We start from the raw sequence: 22,542 nt of genomic DNA, 5'->3' as shown, positions 1-22,542 counted from the left end.
TTTTTGCATAAATGTACTGTACTGCTGTGAAAATGGGCAAATATGCACGTGTCTGAACATTCTTACAGTATTGTAGATATTCAATTTTCTATGGCTTCTTAATTGTAAACTATGCAAAGAGAAATAAAAATTGTTGTTGTTTAAAAAAAGAAAGGAACATTGTCTTGCAGTTGGGATAATAGAGTTAACTGGCTCCTTTTATGGAGAGTTATCCAAGATGAGTCCGTAAAGATTTGAACTAGTATGCTGTTCATTCCCACCCGGGTAGACGCCTGGCCTTCAGCATGATGCGTTCTTTTAACTCATAATCCGCTAGTCAGCGGATAATGTCTCAAGGTCTTCCGTGGTGTTTGGGTTCTCCAGGATTTTTTTTGAATAGTAATTCCAATAGTGAACTCTGTCGTTTCACTTCCAACAGTTGTCTAAGTCTTCTAGATGGTTTCATATCTCACACCAAACGCCTGTGCCGTAACATTATCATGGAGCTGAGCAACATATGTTCTTGTGTTGTCACAGGATGTCTCCAAGGAAATGCATGTCATCTCTGATTTCAGAGGAAAAAGAGTTGTTTACCGGGGTTTTAAAGTCCGATTTAGTGGGCAGACTTTGGAGAATAAGTTGCAATTCATTAGACGCCCAAACAGTTCTGTAAGGTTAGGGGAGGTGGCTAGTTATTGCAACGGATCCTTTTGTGTCACTAGGCCTGAGATTCCTTCTTGGTACAATAATGCAGGGAGGCTGACTGGTTCTCCTCTGCATGAGGAGGGGGAACTTGCTCCCACCCCACCCTCCTGATAGCTGTGTGAGGGGGATGCTCGACCTCCATGTTGAGAGGTGCCAGGGGACTCCCCACAGGGTTTCTTGCCTGACATGCAGTGTCCAAGAAGTTTCATGTGACAGTAGATATTGCTTCTCTCCATCTCAGTCGCTGCTGTCCTGTTCAGGGTGCAGTGGGGTAAGATTCTGCCCTTGTAATTTTGTCTGGTGATGCTGCTGGAATGAGAGTTCGCCCCGTGGTCCGCAACGGGTTGTGGCTGCTGTCTCCGATCAAGGCGGGTTCTGGACACTGCTGCAGCATAACTGGAGGCTGCTGTGGCCCTTTCATATGGCTACGTGCTGTCTGGTACATATGATTATGTTCCTGTGGACTGACCATGGCTCATCTGCTGCAGTGAGTTCAGTTTAGCCAACACATGGACTGACAACTAAATGCAGGCCACATGTAAACAGCTTTACACTGAGGGTGCATTTACATGTGGCGTTTGTGTTGCATTTTAGGCTGATTGCATCTGTGTTGCCAGTTTACCAAGTGACAGATCCTTTGGATTCCGTGAAAAACTACAGTCAATTATATTTTAAAGGTTTATTGCAATATAAAAGTAATGTGGCAGGTATCAAAAGGTTTTACTTGTAACACTGTCAAGCTTCATTGATGAGCTTCTGGCATGAAAGGGACTTCATGGACTATAACTAGCCAATGGAATGACAGGTATCAACAGGTTTATCACGGGCGTCCCACGTGATCCGCAATCAATAGCTTTCACTCTCTCTACCGCTAGGTGATAGACCAAGGTTTTATACCCTATGTTTGCGTCAGTAAGCTACGAGGAAACACATGTGTTTCTCATCATTCTAATGGTATAGTTTCCCATGAAAGTGGCCAATTTCCACTGGAAAGTACCCCAGGAGTTGGACGCATCCCAGAATATGTCAAACTTAGCTTATTTTCATGTAACACTCTGTTATGTTGATTTGGTGTCATCCATAGTTGAAAATAAGGTTACATGAGCTGCCTTTTATTATTTCAAGAGCAGCCATGTTGTCTTGTTCCGACTCCATCTTGGTTTTCCATTACACAGTTAAACGCATGCGATTGGCAACAAGCATATACACAATGGAAAACACTGGGTGCTTCTTGCTGATCTCAGGGGTTTTACTCAATTGTATCGTAGTATCTAGCATGCTCTACCATGCTTTCTGTGATCTACAGAGCTGGAGATAAAGGCGGGAACTCAATCTTTAACTCAAATTTTCCGACTGTCTGTTGCCTGTATCTTCAGTTCTGTAGATCACAGAACCACAATACTGATGTGATTTGAAAGATGATATTCTTCTCTCTAATTGAACGCCAAAATATGGTCCTATATCACTGAAGGTAGAGGGGCTTCTGAAGTGACACTCTCCCTGCAGCTTCTAAATTTGAATCAACTCAAAATGTTGGCAAAATATGACTCTTCTCTGCTCAATTTCTCATGCCTTTGCAGGATTTTTTTTTACAGGTGAAAGGGTGAGATGACACATGAAAAGGGAATTGTACAAAGGACATTTCATACCCAACGTGAGGGGCAGGGACGATTTTAGACAAAGTGGGGCCACAAAATAAAACTTTATTTTATGAACAGTCACATTCGGCAAGAAGCTCCCTTTAGCCCTGCACAATAATAACACTTTGTAGTAACAAGCATTAGTATGGTGAGGCAATCCGTAATATGGGACTGTAAGAGAATTTTAAAGGCAATAAAAAGATGATACGGTAGGCAGATTAATATGAAAGATGATATAGATTTATAGATGCATAAATATTAAGTATATTATAGATATATGATAAGATGTATATGAGAGTTAGAGATGGATACAGTAGAAGATCGATAGATAGATGGGTAGAAGATGTATAGATACGTTGATGGACAGACAGATATATAGATAATAGACAAATTCTAGGAGATGGATAACTAGACAGATGATATATAGACAGGGAATAGATCATGAGTATCTTCAACCAGGCATTCAACCAATGGGACCCCTTTAGGACAGGAGGCCCTGGGCAAATGCCCAATTTGCTGCCCCTTAATGCCGGCCCTGGTGCGGGGGCTAATAGTTCAGTGGGGTAAAATCTGGTGACAAGGTCCCTGAACTGTATCTTATGAAAACCACAACACCTCAACATAAATTGCTAGATTCTTTACAATTTTAGCTTCATGACAATTCACAATCCCGCAGTGTGGCTACGCAGCTGTCTTTGCTGGCTGAGGGCTTAATTGGACAAGCTAGTTTGGTCCGGGAATCACAGAAAGTGCAGTGTTTTCACAGACTGACTATAGTGCTGACGCTGGGACACCATGGGGGACATTTACATAAAGTGTTGGTGTCTTTATTGGCTTTGTTACCGACCTTCTCTCGGAAAGAAGATACACATTTAATATTGTGGAGCTGTGCACATACATTTCTGGCGCCTAGACCATTTTCTGCCCCTAGGACCAAAATCTGTCCCGAGCACCAGAAATGTGTCCCTGCTAGACCAAATTTATTTTGGTCTACTTTCCGCCAGTTTACAGTGGCCAAAAATAGCTGTGACACATATTAATTGTGTCTGAGTTTCCACTCCTCCAAAGCCACGCCCCTTTTCAGAGAAGAGTCAGAGCAGGGGGAAAAAGTCAATTTTTCTGGTGCCGCCAGCTAATAAGTAGGTCAGAGAGCAGAACATGCGGTGAGAGCGCCACAAAACTGTCGGAAACGCCATAGTAAATGTCCCCCCATGTGTAATAATGATATTTGGGGCAAAAAAGTCCTTTCTCCTGCACTGTGGTCCCTCCATAAAACGGGACACTGCACTGACCACGCAACTTTTCAATGAAAAATTGTTTTTTTTTTTTAATTGTTTTTTAATTTTGCTAACCATAACCCAAGCATTTGCTTCCTTTTGCAGTAGTTAGAAATATTGCTGTTTCACTAATTGTGCTCTAGTATGTTGTTGTTCAGTGATCAGATGGGTCTGTTCTATAGGAAAGTAGTGTAATGACCCCGTAATGTGTGTCTGTCTGCTGTTTAATCTAGACATTGGATCTATATTCCATCTACAATGAAGAATGAAACATGATGTGTATTTATAGTTAAAGGTGCATGTTATATGGATGTATAGTAAGTACTGCATTGCTAGCAGGACCAGCTCCAGGTTTTAGTGGGCCCCTTCGTGGGACGCGCTCCAGTGGCCACACTGACCCCACCCCTCCCCCTGTATACACACTGACCCCCCCCTCACATGTTTATAGTGTGGATGTATAGTAAGCGGTGTGTTACTAGTGTACATGGGATATATAGTGTAGATGTATAGTAAGCAGTGTATTACTAGTGTACATGGGATATATAGTGTGGATGTATAGTAAGCGGTGTATGACTATTGTACATGGGATATATAGTGTGGATGTATAGTAAGCAGTGTATTACTAGTGTACATGGGATATGTAGTGTAGATGTATAGTAAGCGGTGTATTACTAGTGTACATGGGATATATAGTGTAGATGTATAGTAAGCGGTGTATTACTAGTGTACATGGGATATATAGTGTAGATGTATAGTAAGCAGTGTATTACTAGTGTACATGGGATATATAGTGTGGATGTATAGTAAGCGGTGTATTACTAGTGTACATGGGATATGTAGTGTAGATGTATAGTAAGCAGATTATTACTAGTGTACATGGGATATATAGTGTGGATGTATAGTAAGCAGTGTATGACTATTGTACATGGGATATGTAGTGTAGATGTATAGTAAGCGGTGTATTACTAGTGTACATGGGATATATAGTGTGGATGTATAGTAAGCGGTGTATTACTAGTGTACATGGGATATATAGTGTGGATGTATAGTAAGCAGTGTATTACTAGTGTACATGGGATATGTAGTGTGGATGTATAGTAAGCGGTGTATTACTAGTGTACATGGGATATGTAGTGTGGATGTATAGTAAGCAGTGTATTACTAGTGTACATGGGATATATAGTGTAGATGTATAGTAAGCAATGTATTACTAGTGTACATGGGATATATAGTGTGGATGTATAGTAAGCAGTGTATTACTAGTGTACATGGGATATGTAGTGTAGATGTATAGTAAGCGGTGTATTACTAGTGTACATGGGATATGTAATGTGGATTTATAGTAAGCAGTGTATTACTAGTGTACATGGGATATGTAGTGTAGATGTATAGTAAGCAGTGTATTACTAGTGTACATGGGATATATAGTGTAGATGTATAGTAAGCAGTGTATTACTAGTGTACATGGGATATATAGTGTGGATGTATAGTAAGCGGTGTATTACTAGTGTACATGGGATATGTAGTGTAGATGTATAGTAAGCAGATTATTACTAGTGTACATGGGATATATAGTGTAGATGTATAGTAAGCGGTGTATTACTAGTGTACATGGGATATATAGTGTGGATGTATAGTAAGCGGTGTATTACTAGTGTACATGGGATATATAGTGTGGATGTATAGTAAGCGGTGTATTACTAGTGTACATGGGATATGTAGTGTAGATGTATAGTAAGCAGATTATTACTAGTGTACATGGGATATATAGTGTAGATGTATAGTAAGCGGTGTATTACTAGTGTACATGGGATATGTAGTGTAGATGTATAGTAAGCAGATTATTACTAGTGTACATGGGATATATAGTGTGGATGTATAGTAAGCGGTGTATTACTAGTGTACATGGGATATGTAGTGTAGATGTATAGTAAGCAGATTATTACTAGTGTACATGGGATATATAGTGTAGATGTATAGTAAGCGGTGTATTACTAGTGTACAAGGGATATATAGTGTGGATGTATAGTAAGCAGATTATTACTAGTGTACATGGGATATGTAGTGTAGATGTATAGTAAGCAGTGTATTACTAGTGTACATGGGATATATAGTGTAGATGTATAGTAAGCGGTGTATTACTAGTGTACATGGGATATATAGTGTAGATGTATAGTAAGCAGATTATTACTAGTGTACATGGGATATATAGTGTGGATGTATAGTAAGCAGTGTATTACTAGTGTACATGGGATATGTAGTGTAGATGTATAGTAAGCAGATTATTACTAGTGTACATGGGATATATAGTGTGGATGTATAGTAAGCGGTGTATGACTAGTGTACATGGGATATGTAGTGTAGATGTATAGTAAGCAGATTATTACTAGTGTACATGGGATATATAGTGTAGATGTATAGTAAGCAGTGTATTACTAGTGTACATGGGATATATAGTGTAGATGTATAGTAAGCAGTGTATTACTAGTGTACATGGGATATGTAGTGTAGATGTATAGTAAGCAGATTATTACTAGTGTGCATGGGATATGTAGTGTAGATGTATAGTAAGCGGTGTATTACTAGTGTACATGGGATATGTAGTGTAGATGTATAGTAAGCAGATTATTACTAGTGTACATGGGATATGTAGTGTAGATGTATAGTTAGCAGTGTATTACTAGTGTACATGGGATATATAGTGTAGATGTATAGTAAGCAGTGTATTACTAGTGTAAATGGGATATGTAGTGTGAATGTATAGTAAGCGGTGTATTACTAGTGTACATGGGATATATAGTGTAGATGTATAGTAAGCAGTGTATTACTAGTGTAAATGGGATATGTAGTGTGAATGTATAGTAAGCAGTGTATGACTATTGTACATGTGTAACATTCACGTCTCGTGTAGCTGCTGTGCTGGACATGACGGTCCTGTTTGTTCTCTATAGAGCAGATAATGGACTGTGTGATGTCCATGTCATTGTGTGTCTCCTCTTCTATTACCTTTGCCTCATTATGCAGTGAGATGCTTCCTCCTTGCCAGCGCCTGCTGCATGTCTGTCTAGTGAATAGATGGAGGCTACATGCTGAGCTCGGCTCCTTTTGTTTTGCAGCTTTTATTGAAGTCTACGTGGAGAAGATCTGTTCCTTAAGACATTGTTTACTGTTGTTCTTGTCTGGGGACAAAGCTTGTGCGGGTCCGTTTTTAAGACCTGTCTGTGTAGCAGTAGCAGCATCCTAACCTTTCATCATTAGACAGCAAACACTCCATTCCTGCTCAGTTTCCATGGCAACCATCTGTCTCCCTCTTCATTGGTTGCCCAGTGCCCAGATCTGGTAGGTTTTACTCCTCTATTAATATTGATGATGTGAATAGCGAGAAGAGGTAGAATGCAGTTAACTTTAACCAGAGCTCCCTGTGTCTATGGCAGATTATTTGTGACCGTCACTATTCCCTAGGTGCGGGGGGCGACGCTTACCTATGGAGATGGGATTCTAACCCAAGCCATCACATCGCATAGAGGATGACTGGAATATGTCCTGCGGAGGAGCCCTGCGTTTTTTAAATACATTTTTCTGCCTGGCTGTGACACACGAGCCATCATCTAGCTCATGAATATGCAATGGTTACTTGGCATCTCAAAATCTGGACTCTCCCCATTCAATGGTTTATCGTGTAACCTTCCTTCCTTTCTATTTTCCTATGTGATTGCTTGTCGATGAGATTGCTAGTGCATGATGCTCTGTATGAGTAGTGATGGGCAGCACGGCATCATGCAGAGGACCAGCGAAGGCTCAGAAGAGGCATGGGTGTTAGAAGCTGTAGCAAGGTGCAGTTTCATGCACAGCCCATTATTGGCTGGTGCTATCCAAAGTCAGGAGCGTGACGCCACTGCTGCTAAGGAATTGACTAACCGCGTGGTCCCCCTATTAATGTTCTCGTCTTGTGAGGTGCCATCGGACGGGGAGCATCTGGAGGTACAGAACGGTGCTCCTCCAATGGAGATCATGGATATGGACCTGAAAGCAGCAGAAGACTTGCCAATGGAGCTAACACTCACCCCTGCTGATGTTCAGCATTGTGCTAGCTTGTTGAACAAGCAGGTAGACCCGATATCTGCTGATTCTACAAGCGTGGATGTCTCTATCACCAGGACTAAGCTTCAGGGTATTAAATGTGTTTCCGTGCCAACAGATAAGCAGGAAATGCCCGTCTGCCCCCTGGAAAATGGGATTAGGCCTAGTAGCACTGAATCTCAGCTAAATCCAGCAAACACTGTGAGTGGGAATGGAGGAAAATATAACACGGTAAGAGGCTAGACCTTCTCATTGTACTGTGTGTTACTTAGTGCACTAAATACTTTAAGTATGTGATGTCTCCTGACACAAGGTCCTTGCCGGCTAATCTTGTGTTAGAACCATGGACAGCGCAAAGTTCCTTGCTGGACGGCATCCCGTGCATGTGCTGGATACAGGGCAGACACTGTCCTTATTCCATGAAGGACGCTCCAGCGATTTCACTACTTTTTTTTAATATGTGTGTGCGTGCATAGTGTCTATGTGAGTGTTCATTGCCACACATTGCATTCAGCTAAATGCACTCGCACCTAATGTCTGATTTTAGGTTCCTTTGCTGTATTATACCGACCACCCTATATGTTGTGAGTTTTTTTTTTTTTGTATTACAATTCTATTACAGCAGCTAAATTGTAATCTTACTCTTTGATTGGTTTTACATCAACAGCAGAATCCAGGAGTAGTTGACATTTACTAGTAATATTTTCCTGATTTTATAAGCCTATCAGCACATGGCTAGAGCCAACCAGACTACATGACAACTCTAGAGCTTGTGATGTCTGCGATATTCTTAAGTTTTGTACTGCAACTTAGCTTGTTAATAAAGTGATATCAGGTATATTCCCACTACAGAGGCCTGAACTCTGCTATTTGGTTCCTGTTCTTCAGTCAGTGGGCCTATGGTTTACTTTGTTCTATGCTCCAAGAGACTGAACAAGTTTATATTGCCGCCATATGTGGATGTAATCAACAATAAAATTTATTGAAGAGAACTTGGAGATGTAGTTTGTGCAATTGATAAAACATGTACAGCTTGGTCACATGGGGGTTAGAGAGCACAAGTGCTCTCAATTCTATTTTTTATTCTATTATGTTCCCTTCATTTTGGGTAGCTCCAGTCTTGCTGCCTACTAGGAGATGCATTTAGCCTCCAAGGAATAATTTGTCTCAATCATCTGGTCCTAGACTAAAGGAGATCATTGGTCATTTGGCAATTTGGTTACGCTGTACCAGTTCATAAACTGTCTACTGACTGACACGAATAGTTATGGTTGTAGGCTCCTCCTCTACAATGCATAACACAAATGACAATAAGAAAAACGATCAACCATATTCTGAGGCATCTAGGAGATATGTAGGAAATTATTCACTGCCCTTATCCTGAGACCATGAATTTTCCATTACAGTGGTTGCCACAGGTGGACTAGAGGTTACATTGAGTTCTTGGGTGCTGTCCCTCCGACCTCTGGCAGCCCACACTTGGCTATGTATTACCCATTTACTGTAATGAATCATGATTTTCAGAACTCCCAAAATGGTAAGAATTGTAATGGTTTTTGTTGTGAACATAATCTTTTGGCTTATCAATTCTGTCATAAAGGTTTGTTCAGTGGGAATCTATTTTGGACCCCTACTGTTTTCGAAAAAGAATTTCCACTCATCTGCTTGCTTTTGTATCTCTGTGTCTATTATAATGGTTGGTGTTACATCCTTGCTGTGTTATATGCACAATGCGCAGGTAACCACAGATGTATGTATAGACATTGTAGTCATCAAAAGCTTGAGAGAAAAAGGCATCAAATTAGGCAGAAGAGGCTTCTTAAGGCTATGATGTAACGGTTACCTCACATTTGCCTCATAGTACACCGACACAATTTCGGTGGTCACAATATCATTTACTATTCATCTTTGCTGTACTTTACAAAAAAACTCCTCCTTCTTTGCCACATCTTGGTGTGGAGTGCTGTGTCCTAGGATTCATAAGTAGAGGGCTCCTCGTGGCTTTGTCACTCATTGATGCCCTTCTGTGTACCAAGTGCTTTCTACAGTATCATTCTCTTCTCTGTTCCCTATGTCTGCATTGTGAATAGGATAAGAAGTCTCTTTCAGTGTGCATGCCCTTTTGGGTTCACATTGAGAACCATAGACCTATATAAAGAAAGTGTGACTTTTGGTCTACTCTTCCCTTTTTAACATTGAGATTCATAAACACTAACAAGTTCATAACTTCAATATTTGTACATGGAAGTTTTTTTTTTTTTTTAAAAAGGTTAATATTCTACTCTAGGTAGTTGCTTTACTTAGTGTCTAAAAGTTATATAGGGCACTAATAAATCAGGAGACTGTCTGTTATCAGTGTCTCCTTTCACTGCTCCTTTCACACCAAAACTTCACTTTAGAAAAATACAAATGTGACAGAAGTGCTTTGGGAGTGTTGGTCTCAGGGCCCCATGTCCTCATAGCTGAAGGGAGCTGAATGAGAGAAGACAGTGGTAGTATAACATGAGTGTCGTCTTTGGCTCCACAACAATAATCTGAGGTGTTCTGTTAATGACCCCGAAGCACTTCAGCCTCATTTCCATATTTCTGAATAAGGTTTGGACACAGGAAGAGCAGTTGCAAAATAAAAACACCAGGTATGGGTGTCATGTTTGAGTGTGGTTCTACGTAACATAGGAGTTAGTTTGGGTAGGTAAATTGTGATAATAGATTGGCTTTAAAGGAAATCTACCAGTAATTGGTAGAGCTAAATATACATACCTGCCTCCATCTCCTCGATTATCTCACATATCTTTGTTAATCTTGACACGCTGGCAATCCTGTAAAAAAGATTTTTAACAATATGGGCAATGAGTGATGTACACGTCTCCAGTAGCCATACTTGCCTTACTGCTGGAGTGATGTCACTCAGGAGGTGTACGTAATTATTAGCCGAGAGCACCGGGCAGTGTGTGTGACCTATACAGGGTTCCCCTGGCTAACATATGCATGCCACTGGAGTTACATCACTGGGATCTCCAGCAGGGGAGAGGAGGCAAGTATGGCTACTGAAGGAGTGCATAATTATTAGTCTTGGGTGCTCTGTGAAGTCTTATTTTTACAGGATTGCTGGTGTGTCAAGCTTCATGAAGCTATGTGCTGGCATTGTGGAGAAGACACTGACGGGTACTCATATTTAGCGTAAATTGCTAGCACACAGGTGGTAGATTTCCTGTAAGATTGTCTACTCTAACGTAATGCCTTCCATTTCCTGCACCTACTGCACCAACATGTGCAGTTATATGAGATGCAAAAGTCCTGTGGCCTGTTGCTTGCGTCCCACGTGGCATCGGTGGGTGAGCTCAGGAATAGGACCTGCTATGTATTCTGCATCTGGGGCAGTCCACTCATTCACGGGCTGAGGAATCCAAGGACTTGTGCAAGAGCCCACAGAAGTGAATGGGGACGTATGCTAGCTGTAGTATTAATGGCTAGAGTACGTCCAAAATTAGTGGTTGTATACATGAGCCCTTAAAGAAGACCTGTCGATTTTGGACCCTAGACCAACTACAAGTCCTTATGGACCAGTGGTTTAGGTTCCCAATTCAACCTTTTAAAATTTTTAAACAATGGGAACATTTAAAAAGAATAAACTTAAAGGGGTATTCTGGGAATATGAACGTCTGATAGAAAAACCCATGATTCTATGAATAAATGAATGCAAAAAAACTCAATGTCATTAGTCACAAAATGGAGCTTAAAAAGTTTGATTCTATGAAACACAAAATTTTATGGCTTTGTATGTATGAGGATTTATCACCAAGATGGCAACCATTGGAAACCGCAAGTCCCAAGATCCTTCAGTTCTCAGTAACTCCTCCTACCTTTTATGCTCTGCTCCCAGTGATGATCTAACAGGTTTTCTGTTACCATAGTAATGATGTGTAACTGCCCTCATTAAAACCCCAGCCATACTGGATGCACTGCAACCAACCGACTACAGCCAAACATAGTGGTGATCACATGACCTGCCCAGGCAGGTGCAGGACATGTGATGTGGACATGTGACCAGCGGCATCTTTTGTCCTAACGGACTGATTAAAGGGCCAGTAGCATTTTAATTCTTCATTACGGTCTATCACCAGCATTTCTCTGCTATGGGGAGCAAAATTTGAAAGAACTGATTACTGTATATACTCGTGTATAAGATAAAATAATCCTTTATTAGTCCCACAGTGGGGAAATTCACAGCGTTACAGCAGCAGAGAGGGTACAGAGAGTGAAGTACAAACTATGACAACAATAATATTAGGGATAAATGAACAAAAAGAAAAGGGGGATAAAAAGACAAAAAAGAGACAAGCAATGAACGGCAGTTTGATGTTTAGTCTGTGGATGGGACCTGCAGGGACTGGTGAGGTGGGGGGCGCAGGTTACTTCTGTTTGGGCCTTGTTTGTTGAACAGCCTGATGGCAGCGGGGAGGAATGACTTACGATATCGCTCCCGTTCACATTTGGGGTGAAGCAGTCGGTCACTGAAGGTGCTCCCCAATGCCACCACAGTCTCATGCAAGGGATGGGAGCTATTCTCCAGAATAGACCTCAACTTACACAGTGTCCTCCTCTCAGCTACCACCTGCACTGTGTCAAGAGGACCCCCCAGGACAGAGCTGGCTTTCCTAATCAGTTTGTCCAGTCTGCTCCTCTCCCTAGCTGAGATGCTGCTTTCCCAACAGACTACACCAAAGAAGATGGCTGGTGCCACTACAGAGTCCACCACCATCTCCTTGGTCTTCCCAGCATTAATCCTAAGGTGGTTTCGCTGGCACCAGTCCACAAATTTCCTTATCAGTTCTTTGTACTCCCTGTCGTTCTCACCTGTAATGAGGCCTACTACTGCAGAGTCATCAGAGAACTTCTGGAGGTAGCAGCTACATGAATTGTACCTGAAGTCTGCTGTGTACAATGTGAAGAGGAAGGGAGCCAGAACTGTACCTTGAGGTGCACCTGTACTACTCATCACAGTATCCGACACACAGTCCCGGGCTCTCACATATTGAGGTCGGTTTGTGAGGTAGTCTAGGATCCAACTAGAGAGATGGTGGTCGACTCCAGCCAGATCCAGTGTATCCCGTAGTAGCCCTGGCTGTATGGTATTGAAAGCACTGGAGAAATCAAAGAACATTATTCTCACAGTGTTCCCTGGTTTCTCCAAGTGAGAAAGAGTTCGATGTAGTAGGTGGATGATGGCATCATCTACACCAATGCCTGGCCGATAAGCAAACTGTAGGGCGTCCATAGATGAGCTCACTACAGGGCGGAGATGTGCGAGAACCAACCTCTCGAAGACCTTCATCAAATTGGATGTTAATGCCACCGGTCTGTAGCTGTTGAGATCCGATGGGTGAAGTGTTTTTGGAACTGGTACCACACAAGATGTTTTCCGCAGTTGTGGTACTCTTCCCAACTCCAGGCTCATGTTGAACATATGTGCAATGATACCACAAAGCTGATCACTACAAGCCGCGTATTTCAGCACAAAAAATCTGCTGAAAAACATCACCTTGGCTTATACACTAGTCAATTGAGAAAAAAACCGTAATACTCACCCTCCGGTGTTCCCGATGTTCGTCGGGGCTCCCGATCCCCGTCGCGCCTCCCCGTGTCTCCTCTTCTATCTTCTTTAGCCGGCAGAATCGCGTCCATGTGATTTGCCAGCTGTCGCACACTATGATGCGGCAGTGTCGCCGCTGAAGATGTCAGCAGTGGCGACAGGGTCGACTCGTATTGTGTGACAGCCGGCAGATCGCATGGCCGCGACTCTGCCGGCTAGAGAAGAGAGAAGAAGCCGCCGGGAGCTGCAACGGGGAGCTGCGACAAACATCGGGGACACCGGAGGGTGAGTATTAAAGGAAACCTACCACTTGTAGTGGCAGGTTTCCGATGGCAATATCGGGCACCAGCTCAGGGTGAGCTGGTGCCGGAGCTTATTTTAGTTAGTGTTTTAAACCGCGGTATCGCGGTTTAAAACACTTTTTAAACGTTGTAGCCGGCGCAGGCTGGTACGCGCTCGGCGCTTACCGTGCACGCGGCTACATAGGAAGTGAATGAGAGCCGCGTGCACGGTAAGCGCCGAGCGCGTACCTGCCTGCGCCGGCTACAACGTTTAAAAAGTGTTTTAAACCGCGATACCGCGGTTTAAAACACTAACTAAAATAAGCTCCTGCACCAGCTCACCCTGAGCTGGTGCCCGATATTGCCATCGGAAACCTGCCACTACATGGGGCTGTCTGTCTGGCCGTATACTACATGGGGGCTGTCTGTCTGGCCGTATACTACATGGGGGCTGGGTGTCTGGCTGTATATTACATGGGGGCTGTCTGTCTGGCCGTATACTACATGGGGGCTGGGTGTCTGGCTGTATATTACATGGGGGCTGGCTGTCTGGCTGTATACTACATGGGGGCTGGCTGTCTGGCTGTATACTACATGGGGGCTGCCTGTATACTACATGAACACAAAGAACAGGTTTTAAACTGACCAGTGAGAAAAGACCCATTGAAAAGAACGGTTCAGTAACATGTTAGTGAAAAATCACTGAACCCAGGAAGAGAAAACCAATCTGTATGTGTCCATAGGCCAAAATGGTAAAAAATGATACTGATGTAAAAAAAAAACGCCAGCCCTAGGGGCTTATTTAGATGGGGCATGTGAGCTGCACATCCGCAAAAAATGTGATGGCCTTGTTGAGTCCATATTGTATCCCCATGACATAGGGATGTCTTCGGTTTTTTTTACATCTGCAGATAAAACGGCCCTTCCCAGTTGATTGCCTAGCAACATTTGAGAGAAAAAACAGACCGCATACATCATCCATGTGCTGTCCAATATTTTTAGGTGAGAACCAAAGAAAAAACCATGTGTCATGTAGCTGAAAAAATAGTACATCCTTTATTTATAAATATAAACACAGAAAAATCATATGGACAAACATAATAAAAACAATTAAAACACGGAACAGACCAGAAGCTGCTTCCGTGGTCAGAAACATAGCAGGTGCAGTCATGCGGTAGTGGCTGACAACCTGCCACCGGATCCCCTGGGCCAAACACTTAGAAATCTGTGTCACTAATGTATTCCAGTGGCAGCAACAAATGTTAATACATGAAAAGGAGCAAATATGAAGCCCAATCAAAGAATAAATCCTAAAATGCAAACTGCTGCCTATAAGACTGGAAAACAGAGTTACCAATATGAGCAGAGGTCCCAAGGGAGTCCGGAAAGTGCCCCACGCGTATCGCCGCAAACGCAGCTTCCTCAGGGGTGCCCAAATGATGTGGTGTTTGTCTATAAATACCTGTCTGTAATGAGGTGTGCATCTCGGCCGGTGTGTGGCCCTGGTGTCATGGCGGCGCCCATGCCGGAACACGCTATGGGCGAGTCACATGATCAAATGACGTCACTTCCGGTGACGTGTGTGTTCGCGCATGCGCCCATGTATGGATCGGCCGGGTAGGGTAAGTATAGGGAATGTCTAATGCGACGTGACTAACAGCCAAATCGTGAAAATGTGAATTTGGTACATGATGTATAATCGGTACAAACGAGCATATAAACTATGTGTAACTGCTATATGAATACTATTCGATCCAATAAAGTGACAGTGCAATAAATAATAATGTGCAAAAATTGCGAATTGTCCCATGAGGAGTGATACATAGATAAATATGAATAATACATTAATTAATTAATTAAGACAGACATAGGGGTAAGAAAAATGAACTAAGATAACTCTGGCCACAGATTACAAAAAAAGTCAATATCAAACATATCCATTCATACCCGGCACTCACACGCATGGGCCCATGCACAGACACCAGTGACACACACACTACAGATGATCCAAAAGTACATAATAATGAGTCAAACAAACACCCAATCCTGTAAAATCTATTTGTGAACCAATTGGGAATCTTGCTTCTTGAACTCAGATGCGCCAAGGAGGACACGGTAAGAAGGCGGAGAGACGAAAATTGTTATTAGATGGTGACTGGAATGCAGAGATGTAAAGGCCAAATGACTTTAACCTGGAAATGGGGAGATTTATAAATGAAAATTTATAAGAAATTGCATATGAATGTTAGATACAGTAGTATGTGCCCGGATGCCCTCCGCGGAGGAGAGATGGTACTGATTACGGGGGGAGTAGGATGATGGACTGGTGAACAGTGTTGGAATGGTGAGCGTGAAATGAGGTGGGAGGGGGTGAATGGAAAGAAATTGGAAGAAAAGGAAAGGGAAGTGGGGTGTATGTGTTTGTCCATATGATTTTTCTGTGTTTATATTTATAAATAAAGGATGTACTATTTTTTCAGCTACATGACACATGGTTTTTTCTTTGGTTCTCATGTGCTATTTTTCATGTGTGTAGCACCATTTGACATGGTTCCCTTATTTCTGGGATTGATTCCGTTCTGTTTAAAATTGTGATTTTGGATATTAGCGTGTTTTTGCGCTAATTGTTTTCGTGAATCTCCTTCAGCATTATATACTACATACGGGCAGTGGTGCCCAGGTACACTTCTACGTATCTTACTGGCATTCTGGGTTGGTACCCATCCTTTAAATATTACAAACAAAAAATGAAATACGTGCATTGGAAATTAAATTACCTACATTTGACCAAGCATCACTAGTCCAGCCATTTCAAGTTAAATTGAAAGACACTATAGACAAGTACGAAAAAGATATCATTCAAAAGAAACGTGACAAGTTTGGTAGAGATAAAAGTGATTATGAAAAAAAGAAGGTTTATAAGTGGACACATAGGGGCAACATGAGGAGACCCATCAGACGCATGACTACGCAAACTACAGATAGGGAACAGTCCTCGAGTGATTTTTTATCCTCAGACATAAGCGAAGCAGAAGGCGACCCAGGAAGAGACGCCCCCAATACCAAGAAAAGGGGTTTACGAAATCGGTGGTCACCGAACTACAAGAGAGACCCACAGCGCCACAAGCACAACAATCAATAAGGGAAGGTAAGGAAAACCTGGAAATCATTAATCTCTCAACATACCAACTGTCTAATGTTGAGCGATCCGTTTTGAGTAAAGGTTTAAACTTTTCTCCTATGCAAAGATTGGATAAATTTACTTTGGTCAAGGACATCTATCTTTATTGCAGGCAGTTATGTTTTAAATTACTCTACCATCAACCATCAATCGTCGATGTACTCTCTGATGTGGACCGGAGAACTTTTACGGACTTGATGGATCTACTCCGAGAAAACGAACAAGATCAGGGAGACTCAACAGGTAGGCCCCAATTCACACTCCGTACCCCCTCCCAGGCCACCCCTAACCTACGTCTGTTCCCAGCAGTCCAGATCTTCTTTGACTGTATGGTTCGGGATATTCGGGATCTGAAAGAAGAACCATGGACACATGAAAACCTGAACAGATCTGAACGCCAAGCCATTACGGACTTACGTAATAATAACAATTTTATTATTAAAGAGGCGGATAAGGGGGGGAACGTTGTGTTGTGGCCTACTGAACTTTACATCCTGGAAGCTAAGCGACAATTATGTAATCAACGGTACTATTCTCCTTTACCTTCAGATCCCACTGTCACTTTTAAGGCCAAATTTGACCGTCTTGTTGAAGCAGCATGGAGACAGGGCATCATCTCCAAACGGGAAAAAGATTTCCTTACTGTGAGAACCCCAGTAACACCTACCTTTTATATGCTACCAAAGGTGCATAAGACCTTACAGAACCCTCCAGGTAGACCTATCGTGGCGGGAATCGGCAGTTTGTCTGAGAAGGCCTGTATTTACATTGATTTTTTTCTTCAGGAACGCGTTACGAAATTGACCTCGTACGTGCGAGATTCTTCGCATCTACTCAATCATTTGGAACAACTAGAATTGGCAACCATTGAAGAAGAAATTTGGATTATCTCCATGGATGTGGAGTCGCTTTATACCAACATTCTTCACGAGGTTGGTATTAACGCGGTGTCTTTCTTTTTAAAACAAGATCAGGTGGGGGATGTACGACATCATATGTTCTTGTTGGATCTTTTGAGTTTCGTCCTGAGGCACAATTACTTTGTTTTCGATCGCACTTACTATAGACAGGTCTCGGGTACCGCGATGGGTGCACGCTGTGCTCCTTCCTACGCCAACCTCTTTTTGGGTTGGTGGGAGGAGACCAGCGTGTACCCATCCGGGCCCTTCCAGCGACATGTCGTCGGTTGGTTCCGCTACATTGACGATGTGCTTGTTTTCTGGAGGGGCACACTCGAGACCTGTCAAGCCTTTGTGGACGAACTCAATGCCAACCCTTGGCAGATACGGTTAACACCAGTTTTCTCTCAAGCAGAGGTTTGTTTCTTGGATCTACGGATATCAGTTCATCAGAGGAATGTGGAGACAACGCTCTACAGAAAAGAGACTGCAACGAATAGTTTGCTACATTACCGAAGTTTTCACCCCCATCACTTGAAAGACGGAATACCGATTGGACAATTCTTACGAATCAAAAGAAACTGTACGACACAAAAGGAATTTGCACGACATGCAGAGGAGCTAACTTGGAGATTCAGGGAACGAGCTTATCCCAAGAGGGTAATATCTAAGGCCTTCATGCGGGCCAAAAAAACTCCCAGGAGGGACACTTTTGTCCCCAAATCCAGAGTTTCGGAGGGTAAGCCCTGCCTCATAACATCGTACCACAATCAGTGGTCGGACGTTTACAAGTTACTACACAAGAATTGGGGGATCCTCAAAAGCGACCCGAGACTGGAGCTACACATCACATCTGGGCCCAGGATGATAGCTAGACGAGCCAAAAATTTGCGTGACAACTTGACCAGGAGTCATTTCCAGAGACCAACCAAAGCCTTGGGCCGTGGACAGCGGCTAGTGGGCTCATATCCATGTGGTGACTGTACTGTATGTCCCCTCATCTTATGTGGGACAGAATTTGTGAATCCTGCAAACTCCAAAAAGATACAATTACGGTCTTACATTAACTGCCGATCACGTAATATCATTTATGGTCTACTGTGTCCGTGTCCAAAACTGTACGTGGGGCAGACTGGTCAAGAATTACGTAAAAGAATTCAAAAGCATGTTTCAACTATCAACCATGCGGCACAGGATGCCTCTACTGGGAAACAACTATCTACAGTGGCAAAACATTTTCTTCAAGTCCATCGGGGAAACCCAATGGGCATACGAGTCGTGGGCCTGGACAAGTTTCAACAAAATATACGAGGTGGTGATGTCACACCAGCACTTCTGCGCCTGGAGGCAAAATGGATTTTTGATCTCACCTCCCTGGCTCCAGATGGGATAAATGAGGATATGCTGTTCTCCGGATTTTACAAGAAATAAAGAAACAAAGGTATGGGAGATATTTATTCACTATCCTCCACGGAGGTATGTCACATCCTCTTTTCCTCACACCAGTTTTGCTTGTTTTTGTTTTTGCGTGCATCACCTTGCCCCACTGGTCATCTTTTTATTTCTTGACCCTTACTCCACTTGGCACCATCCTGCACAGTAACCCCCACCCTCACCCTATCTGGACATGCACTCACCATATAACACAGGCGTTGACTCAGTCCCCCACCACATATCACACAGGGTGGCAGCACTACTCCATCCACTGGGGCTCACCATTTTCATTTTTCCCTTATACACCACACATCCTCCCTCACTCCCCATTTCTCTCCTTTCCACACATACACCCCACTTCCCTTTCCTTTTCTTCCAATTTCTTTCCATTCACCCCCTCCCACCTCATTTCACGCTCACCATTCCAACACTGTTCACCAGTCCATCATCCTACTCCCCCCGTAATCAGTACCATCTCTCCTCCGCGGAGGGCATCCGGGCACATACTACTGTATCTAACATTCATATGCAATTTCTTATAAATTTTCATTTATAAATCTCCCCATTTCCAGGTTAAAGTCATTTGGCCTTTACATCTCTGCATTCCAGTCACCATCTAATAACAATTTTCGTCTCTCCGCCTTCTTACCGTGTCCTCCTTGGCGCATCTGAGTTCAAGAAGCAAGATTCCCAATTGGTTCACAAATAGATTTTACAGGATTGGGTGTTTGTTTGACTCATTATTATGTACTTTTGGATCATCTGTAGTGTGTGTGTCACTGGTGTCTGTGCATGGGCCCATGCGTGTGAGTGCCGGGTATGAATGGATATGTTTGATATTGACTTTTTTTGTAATCTGTGGCCAGAGTTATCTTAGTTCATTTTTCTTACCCCTATGTCTGTCTTAATTAATTAATTAATGTATTATTCATATTTATCTATGTATCACTCCTCATGGGACAATTCGCAATTTTTGCACATTATTATTTATTGCACTGTCACTTTATTGGATCGAATAGTATTCATATAGCAGTTACACATAGTTTATATGCTCGTTTGTACCGATTATACATCATGTACCAAATTCACATTTTCACGATTTGGCTGTTAGTCACGTCGCATTAGACATTCCCTATACTTACCCTACCCGGCCGATCCATACATGGGCGCATGCGCGAACACACACGTCACCGGAAGTGACGTCATTTGATCATGTGACTCGCCCATAGCGTGTTCCGGCATGGGCGCCGCCATGACACCAGGGCCACACACCGGCCGAGATGCACACCTCATTACAGACAGGTATTTATAGACAAACACCACATCATTTGGGCACCCCTGAGGAAGCTGCGTTTGCGGCGATACGCGTGGGGCACTTTCCGGACTCCCTTGGGACCTCTGCTCATATTGGTAACTCTGTTTTCCAGTCTTATAGGCAGCAGTTTGCATTTTAGGATTTATTCTTTGATTGGGCTTCATATTTGCTCCTTTTCATGTATTAACATTTGTTGCTGCCACTGGAATACATTAGTGACACAGATTTCTAAGTGTTTGGCCCAGGGGATCCGGTGGCAGGTTGTCAGCCACTACCGCATGACTGCACCTGCTATGTTTCTGACCACGGAAGCAGCTTCTGGTCTGTTCCGTGTTTTAATTGTTTTTATTATGTTTGTCCATATGATTTTTCTGTGTTTATATTTATAAATAAAGGATGTACTATTTTTTCAGCTACATGACACATGGTTTTTTCTTTGGTTCTCATGTGCTATTTTTCATGTGTGTAGCACCATTTGACATGGTTCCCTTATTTCTGGGATTGATTCCGTTCTGTTTAAAACAATATTTTTAGGTATCAATTAACTCTGATAGAGGTCCGTGGTCTGCATATGAGAAAATATGGTGCATGCTGCAATTTTTTTTGTCACTGTCTGCACATGAGCCCTCTTCATACACCCCGCACCGTACAGCTACAACGCAGTGTGTCAAGGGGTTAAACAGCTGTCACTACTTGTGTTTCCAAAACACAGATGTTAACGCTTGTGTTGAAGCTGTGTTAACACATGTGTAAACACAAATGTTAACAGCTGTTTAATTGGGAAAATCTCTCTCCAGCTGGTGCGATGCCTTTTGAAACGCCTGCGTTAGATGCGACATGTGACTGCACCCCCAGTGGTTACAGAAAAGGCCTGTGTAAGCAGATTTTGTGTTGGGCACTCTGGATTTTCTGTTAGTTTAGCCAACTTTCTGACTCGTGTGTGAGCAGCCAAATTTATCTACAGCTTCACATGGCAGTATCTAAGCATTAAGCTGACACACTAGGAAATGCTTCCTGGAGATTTCAGAGGATTAAACGAGAGTGATATAAGCCTTTCTGAGATTACCTGACTAGAGTAACTGCTATAAAGTTATCCCTATTAAAAAGTGATGCCTCTTTATAAAACACGCCATTTTCTAAGGGCTGGAACAGCAAATCCATGTTCAAAGGGAGAGCAAAGCTTAGCCGCACATTGAATCACCGGAGCCTTGGAAGATGCTGGCTGCCTGCTTGTACTGCAGGGATGTGCACCGTGAGTATATTCCTGTATAGTACTGCCTACAGATATTTATACTAAGGCCTTGGTATACTGGACTCTTCATTCTCTACTTACTATTATACCTTTCATTTATTTCTTTTTTTTAGTAGAGGATCACAACACTGAACAGATTCACATACAGCAGGTTATAGAAATTCCTGTGACTTTCATCTACTTGAATGATACGTTAAGATTTTCAGTAGTTCTTTACAATAAAAAAAAAAAAATTGCATAAATCTTGACTAGAGGGTCTTCTAGGTAAAACGGATATGGTGTCTATAGATTGGTTTCAAGATTGTAAAGGATATCTGATGGTAATGAAGCAATGACTGATTCTGGGGACGTTGCCCAATTGCTGCTAAGCAGATTTTGCAATTGCAGGGCAAAGGGTTTGTGTCTTTTCATAGAAAAGTTGAACTTAAAGGAAATGTCTGGATGTCAACATGTCTGACTATGTAAGAAAATATCTTCCTGATGCTTTCATCATCCAGTTTCCTATTTTCAGTAATCCCAGTCCATTCATATCCAGCCCTGTGTTTTTCATTGTTTGTGAAGTAGCCCTGTTTAGTATTTGGGTAAGGTTGTTTTTGCATTGCATTGAACTGGTCAGATTTTGTAACCATGCAAAACTCCTTTGCCGAATCATATTATGACTCTAAAATACTATTACAATTTTTAGTAGTATTTTTTAGTAGTAGTAGTTTATTTTTTTTTTGTTGCTATTGCTGTAGTGAATATGAATGGATTGTGGATTTGTAACTATACAGTCGTTGGCCATCCTTAAATTATTCAGATACAGTTTTCATAAACATTCCATGAGACATGCCTTGAATGCTATGTGAAAACTTGCTTTTAGGGGTTATCTGGGAATACAATTTTTTTTGTATATGGCTAGGAGGA

The 22,542-nt window shown here is 42.4% G+C and overlaps 1 protein-coding gene across 16 annotated transcripts in view; it reads left to right on the top strand.

Moving 5' to 3' along the window:
* The window catches only part of TSPOAP1 (TSPO associated protein 1), a 97,305-nt gene that overhangs the window by 13,235 nt on the left and 61,528 nt on the right, over nt 1–22,542 (top strand). The window contains exon 1 of one of the 16 annotated variants that reach the window (XM_072138030.1): nt 6,966–7,912. The exons of 13 other annotated variants lie outside the window; for them this stretch is intronic. In XM_072138030.1, coding sequence (XP_071994131.1) covers nt 7,340–7,912 — 573 coding nt within the window. In that variant the 5' untranslated portion in view covers nt 6,966–7,339. Of the gene's footprint in view, nt 1–6,965; nt 7,913–21,612; nt 21,637–22,542 lie in introns of those variants that run through there. 2 more of the 16 variants (XM_072138025.1, XM_072138029.1) reach the window with 2 other exon arrangements.

Source organism: Engystomops pustulosus, chromosome 2 (assembly GCF_040894005.1).
Source record: "Engystomops pustulosus chromosome 2, aEngPut4.maternal, whole genome shotgun sequence".
In the NCBI taxonomy this organism is placed as follows: domain Eukaryota; kingdom Metazoa; phylum Chordata; class Amphibia; order Anura; family Leptodactylidae; genus Engystomops; species Engystomops pustulosus.
Note: the sequence above shows the minus strand (reverse complement) of the source record. Positions and strands in the feature narration are given on the sequence as shown.